This window comes from Platalea leucorodia (assembly GCF_965183815.1).
Source record: "Platalea leucorodia genome assembly, chromosome: W".
Classification (NCBI taxonomy): domain Eukaryota; kingdom Metazoa; phylum Chordata; class Aves; order Pelecaniformes; family Threskiornithidae; genus Platalea; species Platalea leucorodia.
This window is the reverse complement of record NC_138859.1, coordinates 42,582,253-42,595,317: the sequence shown is the minus strand read 5'-3', so window position 1 is coordinate 42,595,317 and position 13,065 is coordinate 42,582,253. Positions and strand designations below refer to the sequence as shown.

Here is a 13,065-nt window from a genome sequence, read left to right as displayed (position 1 = left end):
ACTTATGTAATCACTGAGCTTAACAGTTCATTTTTTTTCCCCATTTGGGAATGAAAACCTTACTTTTCATTACTGGCTTAAATATAATTTTATGTTGTGGCTTACAAAAAGAAATCTATGAATATGGAGAGAACTCTTTCCTGATTAAGAACGAAATACTTCCTATAATCACTTTTTAACTGTATGCAAACCAATATTTCCTACTGACACATTTTGAAAACAAAACAAAACAGCCTTCACTGAAACTAGGAAATAGCACCAAAAAGTAACTTAATTGTCTTGCTAAAATTTCACAAGAATGAAATTCCTTAAACAAAAATAGTTTGGTGGTCAAGGGATACTGATATGTTAGAACAGAAATTTTAAACAATTAATGACTTGTGATTGACATTTGTGCCGATCTCTGATTAATTTTATCATTTTAGAGAGCAAGCAGAAGTGGGTGCTCTGCAAGGGCAGGTGAGCTTGGAACCAAGGGTGACAGCAAGGCAGGAGCAGTGGCCTCACCGACAGGGCACAGTCACACAGCAAGGAGAGGCAGGTCTGGTGACAGCAGCCAGGTTCAGCCAATAGTCCAATGATGGCCAGGCAAGTTCATAGTGACAAGGCAGGTCTGAGGTCAAGCCAGGAAGTCAAGTCCGGATTAGTGAGGGACATGGCTGGCCACAGCATATCTACAGCATAGCTCAGGCCCAAGGGCGAGGCATCTGCTGCACCTGAGCAAAGTGGGGATGTCTCTGATGAGTCTTCTCCCAGCTCTTTCTCACCTGACTCTTTCCCAGCAGTCTGATCCCAGGTTGCATAGTTGCACCATATCAGAGCTGGCCTTGAACACAGGCAGCCAAACCCCTAGGAAGGGAAGGGAGGAGAGGTTGCAGAGACTGTTTGTGTGCTGCTCCGACGTGGGTCCTCTGTGGGCTGCAGTGAATATCTACTCTGGCACCATGGAGCACCTCCTCCTCCATTTCTGACATTCAGGTTCCCTCTGTTGCTTATCACTCTTTTTGTTCCCTCCTTCTCTCTCTACCTGGAGTTTTCTGCCCTTTCTTAAATATGATTTCACAAAGGAGCCACCATCTTCATTGATTGACTCAGCTTTGGCCTGCATTGGGTCTGTTGCAGAGCCAGCTGTGTCCAGCACAAGGCAGCCCCTGATGTCCTTTCACAGAGGCCACCCCTGCAGCTTCCCCTGCTACCAAAACCTTGCCATGTACACCCAGTACAGACACCCTGTCTGGGCCCCTCTCAGGGCTGTCCCGGGAGAATGTCAGCCCCGTGCTCCAAGCATGGAATCCATCAAGATAAGTCAATGCTGGAGCACCTTTCAGACTGAGGGGGGTTTGCTGCCTAGGAGTATAGGACACATTATGGGATGCAGGGGAAGACCATTTTGGGATTGCACAGGACTTATTATGGGATGTTTAGGGGAGGAACCAAAGACAGGAAAAGGGAGGGGTTTAAGAGATTTGGGGAGGAACAAGTGTGGGGAAAAATGAGGGGTAAGGGCCGGTCACATGTAAACAAGTGCCTGGTCAGTAAACTTGTCTGGCCATGCCCTGTACCTGATCAGTGCAGTCTGTCCTAACTTCTCATTAAATTCTTTTCTAACTCTCCCTGGGCGAGGGGCTTTCTAGTCTGTGCGCGTGTGTGTGTAAAGGTGTCTGAGTGCCAGCAACTGGAGTCACTCCACAGGTTGGAGGGCTTGTGTGCCTTGGTACCAGTGACTGGAGAAAGCTGAGTGAGAAAAATCAAGTGCCAACCACTGGAGTGGGACATGAGGCCAGAGCACCCATGTGTCTGTAGTGCCAGCAACTGGACTGAATACTGCCAGGGTGTGAGTGAGTGTATGATCACTAGCGAATATCAAGGCAGACTAGACAATGACTAGATAAAGTGACCTGGGAGTCAGGGGGGTGTGTACGTCTCTGAGGGTGAGCCCATGGTAGGAGCTGGCTATCAGAGGGACCAGGGGAGCCCCAGCCAGCTGCTGGAGAGACCATAGGGTCTGGGGGTCTCTAAGGGTGAAACCCGCTTGTGTATGTGTGTGTCTGTAAGGGTGAGACTATGGGGGGGTTGGCTACTAGGGAACCAGGAGAGTTCCAGACAGCTCTGTGCACATGTGTGCGCATGTGTGTGTGAGTGAGATGATCTCTACCAATAACTTGAGTGGGGCTGCAGCCTCAGGGGCTCATGTGTCCAGGTGCCAGCAACTGGGGAGACTGGGATCCAGGGGCAGCTACTGGGCAGACTGAATATCTGAGCCCTGCTGCTGGAGGGATCCACATTATACATATATACATATATTTGTACTAGTGGACCTCTATCCTGCTCAGCCAGAGGGGAACAGCATGAGGCCATTGGTGCTCTTTGCACTTGTGTGAGTGCTGAGTGTGTCTATCTGTGTATATACGTATATATGTGGTGTATACGTGTGCTTTGCGTGCGCATGCCTACTGGGAATACATCTTCAGCCTTGCTACTGATTGAACCTGGGGGCATGGAGCTGAGGCAGCCTCGTGTCTCTTGGGCTGTTGAATCTGGCCTGATATTCACCTAACATCAAGAAGATAATTAGTAACTAACATAGTTATTTCTGTTTCTGTCTTTAACTTCTGAGGCACTCTATGTCCAACATAAGTATAATCTGGAAATGTGTTCAGAGCTACCTCCTTTAAAAATATATCTTGGTTTCCAGTTATACTCAAGTGCCCATACCTGCCCATGCCAAGCAAAGATATAGGCATGTTCTTAGGATTTCTTTTCATGGAAGACATTTGTGTGTGTGGTCAGGGCAGGGTGGGCCCCAAAGCTTGATGTCTTTCTTGGCCCCCTATATTTTAAGTGGAGAGACAAAGATTCCTACAGAATGCAGTTCAGAGCAGAAACCCTAATGTAGGCCATTGAAATTGTGGAGACAGATGACTTGGGACCAGCCAGGAGCCAGTTGGGAGCTTATGGATCAGGATTAGAGGGCAGAACAACATGGGTGATGTTGTGATGGGTGTCTGCTACAGACTGCCTAATCAGGAAGAAGAAATAGATGAGACCTTCTTCAGACAACTGGAAGAAGCCTCATGTTCAAACTCCTGGTCCTCATGGGAGACTTTAACCACCCTGATATCTGCTGGAAGAGCAACTCAACAGGGCACAAGAATTCTAGGAGATTTCTAGAGTGCATTGATGACAACTTCCTGACACAAGTGATTGAGGAGCCAACAAGGAAAAGTGCTCTGCTGGACTTCATGCTTACAAGCAATGTAGAACTGGTTGGGGTTGTAAAAGTTGGAGGTAGCCTTGACTGCAGTGACCATGAGATGTTAGAATGAACTCCTAAGAGGAGGGAGCAGAGCAAAAAGCAGGACCACAAACCTGGACTTCAGGACAGCAGACTTTGGCTTCTTCAGGTATTTACTTGGAAGAATACCATGGGATATGGGTACCCATGAGTGCTGAGGAAGCTGGTTGATATCATTGCAAGGACACTCTCAATTGTCTTTGAAAGGTTGTGGTGACTGGGAGAGGTTCCTGAGGACTGGAAGAGAGCAAATATCACCCCTATCTTCAAAAAGGGCAAGAAAGAGGACCCAGGGAACTACAGGTCGGTCAGCCTCACATTGCTCCCTGGGAAGGTAATGGAACAACTAATCCTGGAAATCAGTTACAGGCACATGAAGGTGATTGGGAGTAGTCACCATGGATTTATGAAGGAGAAATCATGCCTGACCAACCTGATAGCCTTCTACAGTGAGGTGACTAGCTTGGTGGATGAGGGGAGAGCAGTAAGTGTTGTTTTCCTTGACTTTAGTAAAGCCTTTGACATTGTCTCCCTTAACATCCTCATAGAGAAGTTGACAAAGTACAGGTTAGATAAATGGACAGTGAAGTGGACTGAGAATTGGCTGAATGACCAGGCCCAGAGGGTTGTGATCAGTGGCACAAAGTGCAGTTGGAGGCAAGTCACTAGATGTGTACCCCAGGGGTCGATATTGGGGCCAATAGTGTTTAACCTCTTCATTAATGATCTGGATGATGGGGCAGAGTATACCCTCAGCAAGTTTGCTAATGACACAAAACTGGGAGGAGTGGCTGATATGCCAGAGGGTCGTGCTGTCATCTAGAAGGACCTGGACAGACTGGAGAAATGGGCTGACAGGAACCTCATGAAGTTCAACAAGGGGAAGGGCAAACTCCTACCCCTGGGGAGGAACAACCCCAGGCACCAGTACATGCTGGGGGCCACCCAGCTGGAAAGCAGCTTGGCAGAAAAGGACCTGGGGGTCCTGGTGGACACCAAGTTGAACATGAGCCAGCAACGTGCCCTTGTCACAGAGAGGGCAAATGGTATCCTGGGCTGCATTAAGAGGAGTGTTGCCAGCAGGTGGAGGGAGGTGATCCTTCCCCTCTACTCAGCCCTGGTGAGGCCACACCTGGAGTCCTGTGTCCAGTTCTGGGCTACTCAGTACAAGAAGAGAGATGTGGACATACTGGAGAGAGTCCAACGAAGGGCCACAAAGATGATTAAGGGACTGGAGCATCTTTTCTATGAGGAAAGGATTAGAGAGCTAGGATTGTTTAGCTTGGAGAAGAGAAGGCTCAGGGGGGATCTCATCAATGTGTACAACTACCTGAAGGGAGGGTCCATAGAGGAGGGAGCCAGGCTCTTTTCATTGGTGCCCAGTGACAGGAAAAGAGGCAATGGACACAAGCCCACAGGAGGTTCCATCTGAACATGAGGAAACACTTTTTTCACTGTGAGGGTGACTGAGCACTGGAACAGGTTGCCCAGTGGGGTTGTGGAGTCTCCCTCCCTGGAGATATTAAAAAGCCATCTGGATGTGATCCTGGGTAACTGGCTCTAGGTGACTGCTGTGGTTTAAGCCCAGGAGGCAGCTCACTCCCTGCCAGGGGGATGGGGGAGAGAACTGGAAGAATAAAAGTGAGAGAACTCATGGGTTGAGAAAAAGATAGTTTAATAGTTAAAGCAAAAGCTGCACATATAAGCAAAGCAAAATAAAGAATTCTTTCACTAATTCTCATCAGCAGGCAGATGTTTAGGTATTTCAAGGAAAGCACCTTGGCAGAAAAGGACCTGGGGGTCCTGGTGGACACCAAGTTGAACATGAGCCAGCAATGTGCCCTTGCCGCAAAGAGAGCAAAAGGTATCCTGGGCTGCATTAGGAGGAGTGTTGCCAGCAGGTCGAGGGAGGTGATCCTTCCCCTCTACTCAGAAGTGGTGAAGCTGCATCTGGATTACTGTGTCTAGTTTGGGGCTCCCCAGTACAAGAAGGATATGGAACTACTGGAGTGAGTCCAGCACAGGGCCACAAAGATGATTAAGGGACTGGAGCATCTCTCCTATGAGGAGAGGCTGAGAGCTGGGACTGTTCAGCCTGGAGAAGAGAAGGCTCAGGGTGGGGGGGACACAACTTATAAATATATATAAATACCTGATGGGAAGGAGTGAAGAAGAGGGAGCCAGACTCTCTTTGTGATGCCCACTGACAGGACAAGAGGCAATGGGCACAAATTAAAACATAGGGATAGAGAGCGAGAGAAAGGAAGTGAAAACTCTCCCCAGCGACCAGCCAGGAAGAGAAGTGACAGAGGTCCACATGTGAACATCCTTTAGAGTGCAGCAGGGGGGTCACAGTTGCATTGTGGAGGAGGGGGGATGGGACAACAACCCCCAACCATTTCCCCCCAGTATAATTATATATTTCATCGATGTCCATTCAAGTTTCCCATTGGTGGTCTTTGTTTGACACTACTGGCATTGATTGGAATATGCCTAATTAGGTGCAGATTTTACACACTAATTGGGTGTAGATTTTACACACTAATTGGGTACTAAGCCTTGTACACATCTGTTACTGGGTAATATTTATCAGATATTAAAATGACTGTTATTTGCTTATGTTTGTTCTAATATGGAGTCAACAGTCTAGAAGCTACCAGGTGGATGTGGGGGAGGGAATGGCAAACTAAACAGAGCAGGAAGCTAAAACTGCAGAGGAGATAGAGGAGAAACATGGCCCATTGTTTTCTGTGGTGCTTTCTACAGCAGCCTGAGGCAAATTACAAACCGGAATGTTTTTAATGAATCAAGTTTGAAACTGATATTCCAATCAGTACAGTATTCTTTGCAATGATATGAAAATCAATTGATATAATTCTTAAATTTGCTGTAGACTTTGGTTATGACAGTGCATGATCACTGATAGAGGTTGTGAGGCCTGGACCATTTGGCAATCATCTAGGACATTTTTGAAGTTCTTAGACCAAAAATGGTGTGTTTGATGGCAGGAGAGGGGGGTTAAACCTGGAGATAAACTAATTATTTGTGTACATCCAATTAAAAGAGATACAGGAACAGCTATTGTCTGCAGATTGTCATGTAACATCTCTATTTCTTACCTTAGGTTGCCAGAGTGTTTGGTATGTCTTTTTAGATGTTTAGGTGAATGTTTCAGTATAACTTTAGGTTCAATGATTATGAAGACAATGATGAACATTTCCCAGGGATGTTTTATATATGCTTGTAGTTGGTCAGGTTTTGACTCCTGCTTCTGTAAGGGGTGGGTTTAGTAGGAATGAAATGGTCAGACCATCACCATTTTTAAGTTTAGGGCTCTCCTTTATCTTTTGGGATGAATAGCCAGTTGCATTCTTGAGCTTTTCTTTGGAGACAAACTGAGTTTAGCTTTCAGCAGCTCTCATTTTGGCTATGCTGGAGTTCATAATTTGTCCTTGAATATCAGTACAGTGCTTCCTAATTTATTTTCTGCTGTGTGTTCTCATATCTTTTTGGAAAATAGATAACTTAAAGAGGCTGTCCAATGTCAAAAGTTTATATATTAATATCTCTTGTTTTAAAGAAAGTAAAAGTTTAGGCATTCTGTTTCATTTCCCCTCCCTCCTCCCTCTGTTATAGTTTTGCATTTCATGTCACAACTTGTATGATGTCGTCAGTAGTAAGCATCTTGTGAAGTGTAATCACCTATGGTGTAAAACTTTGTCATAGGACAGTATGCTATTTAGGTCTGAGATAAGACAAATTGAACTGGGACATGATTACCCAGGAAAATTCAACTTTCTAATCCCTCTTCAGGAAGTCTTTACAGAAGTTATTTATTTAAACTTCCTGTCAAATGAGATAACACATTGCTTCCATTGTTTAAATTCTTTGCTAAGTACTTTATGACACTAATAGGCTGAGAATCTGTAGAAGTTATTTTCAACCAGAAGATTTGTTTATTCTAAATATAACCTATGAGATCCATACAGAATCTTCATAATTTTTCATACATAATCTATTTGATACTTGTTCTAAATGAATTTTCAGCAGAAAGTGAGCTGAAACCCTTCAGTACTAAATACTTCTGGCATAAATACAAGCCTCCTGCTTATATGGAATTTAACTTTGGCATTGGTTGTGCAAGTGTTACAGTAGTTATCTTTGCATGGGATTGAAGATGCTGCCAAGAAATGTGGAATTTTGTCTTGATTATTGTAAGGAAGGCATTTAATTGTAAAGAAGTGTCCTGGTTTCAGCTGGGATAGAGTTAATTTTCTTACTAGTAGCTGGTATAGTGCTGTGTTTTGGATTTAGGATGAGAATAATGTTGATAACACACTGATGTTTTAGTTGTTGCTGAGCAGTGCTTACACTAAGTCAAGAACTTCTCAGCTTCTCATACTGCCCTGCCAGCAAGGATGCTGGAGGTGCACAAGAATCTGGGAGGGGACACAGACAGGACAGCTGACCCAAACTGGCCAAAGGGATATTCCATACCATATGACGTCATGCTGAACAAAAAAACTGTGGGGAGTTGGCGGGGGGGGGGGTGCGACCGCTGCTCAGGAACTGGCTGGACATCGGTCAGCAGGTGGTGAGCAATTGCATTGTGCATCACTTGTATATTCTTTTATCATTATTATTATTTTCCTTTCCCTTTCCGTCCTATTAAATTGTCTTTATCTCAACCCACGAGTTTCACCTTTTTTCCGATTCTCTCCCCCATCCCACTGGGTGGGGGGAGCGAGTGAACGGCTGTGTGGTGTTTAGCTGCCTGCCGGGTTAAACCACAACAAGAAGTCATAGATCGGCAATGAAAAAAATGTAGGAACCAGGAGAAATAATTAATGAGAACATGAAAAAATAAATTTCTGTAGCTTAGAGAGGAAGGAGTATGACTGAGCAGTGAAATATGAGCTTATTAAGGGTTTTGGCTTGGAGGTATATGTTTTTAGAGAGTAAGAAGATTCACCAGGATATTTCGAGAAAAGCGGAGAGGAAAAGAAAATATTATTTTTCAAATATAAAAACATCTGAAGATAAACAAGTACTCTAGAGAAGACTTCATTTAGAAAATCATAGTGTCTGACCTAAAACCCATCCAAGGCAATGTGGTGTGTAATTTTCAGGGGAGGTGGTGGTCTTTTCATAGACTTAATTGGGTTCCATTGTTTCATGTGGACTTGTGATAACATCTAGAAATTTGATCACAAGGGACCACTGCATAACTTTATGCTAATTTAAACTGCTCAGACAGAAATTCTCATGGGAACTTAAATAGATGTATATTGCGTGATCCTTGATGGTGGGGTGTGGGAGGGGTTTTTTGTGTGATTGTCTACTCTTTGACCATATAGTATTTGTGTAACTTATCATTTCTTTAGGTGTTCCCTGCATTTTTAACATATTTTCTTCCTCTTCCTGTCATAGGTAAGCAACTTGAAGAAAATTTTAAAAGGGATACTGGATTATAACCATGAGGTAAGAGCAGTCTTAAGTAATCTACATTCACTTTTCTTTTGTTATTCTCTTCAATGTACAATATAGTCTGCTGATTTATTAGGTCTGGACTTTTTCAGTGTTGGGCACTCAAGGAGTCTTGTAGCCTGTTCTCATGTGTTAGCCCTCTCAAAATTGATTGCCCACATTACCATGCAATCATGTATGTTGAAAGGTACCTCCAGAGGTCATGTAATCCAATCTTCTGCTCAAAGTAGGGCCAACAAGAGATGGTTGCTCAGGGCCTTGTCCAGTTGAGGTTTGAATACCTCCAAGGATGGAGATCCCACAGCCTCTCTGGGCTGGAGTTCCAGCATTTAACCACCCTCATGGGGAAAAAGTTTTTTCCTTATATCAAATCAGAATTTCCTCTGTTGCAACTTGTGTCTGTTGCCTCTTGTCCTATCACTGTGCATCTTGAGAAGAGGCTGGCTCCATCTTCTCTACACCCTCCCATTAGGTAGTTTTAGACAGCAATAAAAATCTCACCTGAGCCTTCTCTTCTCAAGGCTGAACAAACTCAGATCTCTCAGCTTTTCCTTGTACATCACATGCTCCAAGCCCCCTGATCATCTTGGTGGCCCCCACTGGACTCATTACAGTATGTCCATATCTGTCTTTTACTGAGGAGCCCAGAACTAGACGCAGGACTCCAGGTGTGGTCTCACAAATGCTGAACAGAGGGGAAGAATCACTTCCCATGATGTGTTAGCTACGCTCTTGCTAATATGTGATTGGCCTTCTTGGCTGCAAGGACATACTGCTGCTTCCTGTTCAACTTGTTGTCCACTGGGACCCCCAGGGCCTTTTCTGCAACGTTGCTTTCTAGTCAGTTGGCCCCAGCCTGTACTGGTGCAGAGTGTTATTCCTCCCCAGGTGCAGGACTTGGCATTTATCCTTGTATTTCATGAAGTTCCTGCCAGCCCATTTCTCCAGCCTGTCAAGGTCCCTCTGAATAGAAGCCCTGCCTTACAGCATATTGATAATTTCCCCCAATTTGGTATTGTCTGTGAACTTACTGAGGGTGTACTCCATCCCATCGTCCAGGTTGTTAGTAAAGATATTAAACAGTACTGGCCCCAGTATCCATCCCTTAGGGATGCTGCTAGTAACCATCTGTCAGTTGGACTTTGTACCACTGATCACAACCCTCTTAGCCCAACAGTCCACCCAATTTTCCATCCACCCTATTGTCCACTTATCCAGTTCATATCTCACCAGTCTGGCTAAAAGGATACCATGGGAGACTGTGTCAAAGGCCTTGTTACAGTCAAGGTAAATGACATCCACTGCTTTCCCCTCAGCCATGAGTTCCCTGCTCATCCATAGTGGCCTTCCACGCTTGCTCAACTTCTTGCATGTTGGAATGGACATTTGCTGTGCTTTGAGAAGGTTGTCCTTGAAGACCAACCAGCTGTCCTGGGCCCCTTTGCCTTCCAGGGCAGTCTCCCTGGAAGCAGATACCTGAACAAGCTGAAATCTGTTCTTCTGAAGTCCAGGGCTGTGATTCTTCTATTTCTCTTTTTCATTTCTGTCAGGATTTTTAGCTCCACAATTTTTTTGGTCACTGCAGCCAAGTCTTGCCCTTGACTTTCACATCCCTTAACAGTTTTTCCTTGTTTGTAAGTAACAGGTCTAGGAGAACATCTCCCCTAGTTGGTTCATCAGTCATCTGCATCAAGAAAATTGTTTTCACTACACTCTAAAAATCTTCTGGATTGCTTGCATCTAGACATGTTGCCCTTCCAGCAGATATCTGGGTGTTTTAAGTCTCACAGTACCAGGGCCTGTGATTATGAGGCTGCTTTTTGCTTTCTAAAAGAGGCTTCATATACTTCCTCTTCTTAATCAGGCTGTCTGTAGCAGACACCTACCACAATGTCACCTGTGTTGGTCTGTCTGCTCATCTTGACCAACAGGTGCCTGACTGGCTCATCACTCATTCCAAGACAAAGCTCCATGCATTCAAGCTGCTCCTTTGCATAGAGCATCCATGGCAGCACTCCAGTCATATGAGTTAGCCCCCCACTTCTCTGTGCCTTTCCCATCATACTGTCCCCCATGCCATGACTTCAGGTTATGGTAATCCTTCCTTGACATACCTAACTTAAGTCCTCTTCACTATCTTAGTGAGCCTATTGGCAAAGACTCTTTTGCCCCACTTTGTCAGATGGATCCTGTACCTGCTCAGCAGTCATCATTCCTCAAAGTGGGTCTCATGGTCATAAAAATGAAAGCCCTGCCTGCAACACCAGGTTTTGACCTTCTGTGTGCATCCACTCATACCTGAGCCTTCTTCCCTCACTGGGATTGAGGAGAACACCTCTGTTCCCCTCAGAGACCTGAGTCTTTGGCAAGCAATAAACCTGCCAAGACATCAAGTCAGGTCTGCAGACGGACACCTCCATCCCCTGAAGGAGAGAGCCTCCAGTAACTATCACCCTTATTTTCTTCATATGGACAGTTGGTTGAGGCTCAGCTGGCTCTGCCGCCTTCCCTGAAGGGAGGTCATCTTCCTCACTTGTTCCTGGTGCAAATATTCTGTCAGAGTTTCCATGTTAGTCTGATATTTAAATTTTGGAATGCAAACAGGAGACGTTTTTGATACTGACTCTGTTTTGGTGATGGCCTTAAACAGTGCCTCTGATTTTTCTCCTCTGTTCCAACCAAAGACTGCTTCTTTTACCCTACCTTCCCTGGGAAGAGAAGAGGAGGAAAGAGCACTTCTACCATCTCCCCATTGTAATTTTTAATTAAAATGTTTTAATTCTTGAGTGTTAGAGACTGCCCACTCTGTTATATACTCCAAACGACAAAGTATTTTTCAATGGTGAATCTTCAGCTCTAAAATTTACTTCTAGTTTGAGTGATGTTTTGTAGCAAATTGGTTAGCACAGTGTGATGCATAGTCTGTTCATTCATGTTCATTGCATGGGGATATTGCTTGTCCCAAGAAACAATATTAACTTCTTATAAATACTATGAGGAAGATAACTGCAAATACAGTGAAGTACTTTAGAACGAACAGATTTTTCTAAAAAACTGAGTACCTGAAGTTAGATTCATAAGTCCATATTTAGTAAATGGTCACTCCTCCAAGTGCTGAATATCCATGCTAAAGTCACCATTTTGAGAATTGATGTTTGAGCAAATGTTTTATGTCCTGACTTATCTGATCATAGCTGACCTTATTAGAAGGCCATAAGTACATTTTAGAATTAGACTTTTGTGGTTTTTGACATAAATTTTTCAGTATGTGTCCTTATACTTGCACCAGTGCACAAAGTCTGTAACTACTTTGACTTTTCATTTAAAGTTTAAAAGGATCTTTCATTAAAGTCTTTTGGCAGATATTTTTTCTTTGAAGAATACTAAAGAACAGTTTCTTTATAGCTTCTGAATTAATGAGTACTGATACATTATAATAAAATCATTCTGTCATAGAATGTTAGCATGGCTATGACAAAATGATGGCAGCTCCTTTTCAGCTAGTTGGTATATATGATTGTTAGGAGTCTGATATTGCAACTTTATTACTTTACTAAGTCAGCAAGTGACAGGCAATAATGATTGATTTACTAAATTGTAAAAATATAAATTACATCTATAAGTGTGCTAAGTGTGACACACACACACACATGCCCCCTGCTGAAGTGATGATTTTAGCAACAGCAGAGATGTACTTGATTCTGCTACTAGCCCTATTTATACTTCTGTTACCAGGGTATCTTGGTTTCATCAGGGTCTTCCCCCCTGCCTCTGGCAAAGCCCTTTTACACAGTATAAGTGAGAAAAATGCTTGGATTTTACCTGGTGCAGCTAAAAACCTTTGAAAAGTTTTTATGACAATTTATTTCATTTTCGAGAAACATCATAATTTGTTGCTTTCAAGAGAACAGTCTCTCAGTAGCTGTCCTACACTGGTTGTCTTGTCTATTATAATATGGAAGAACAACAAGCTAAAGGAGGCCCCTGGAATCTTGCTGCTTTGGAATCCAAACTTTCATTCTTTTTGTAAAATGTTCTACTATTTATTTTTCTCAAATAAATGAAATGTGTCTGCTTTCATCACAAGACATTTATTCTGGAGCCTAACCTTCCTTTTTTTGTATATCTCATTGAGTTTTGTTGCAGTATTAAAATTGTCTGTTACATTTATTTCATAATCCTAAATTTTCTTCTTCGCTTTCCCCACTTCTTTACGGTACAAGCTAATATACCTCTTCAGCTTCTCCTGACAACTTTTACAAAGCAACTGTATTATCATTAAT

At 43.7% G+C, this 13,065-nt stretch overlaps 1 protein-coding gene across 1 annotated transcript in view; it reads left to right on the top strand.

Annotated features, from left to right (window-relative positions):
• LOC309601585 (protein Hook homolog 3-like) overlaps positions 1 to 13,065 on the top strand; it is a gene marked incomplete at its 3' end in the record, with an annotated part of 117,592 nt that overhangs the window by 36,852 nt on the left and 67,675 nt on the right. The window contains exon 4 of the mRNA XM_082334686.1: positions 8,726 to 8,776. Within this exon, the coding sequence (XP_082190812.1) occupies positions 8,726 to 8,776 (51 nt within the window). The remainder of the gene's footprint in view (positions 1 to 8,725; positions 8,777 to 13,065) is intronic.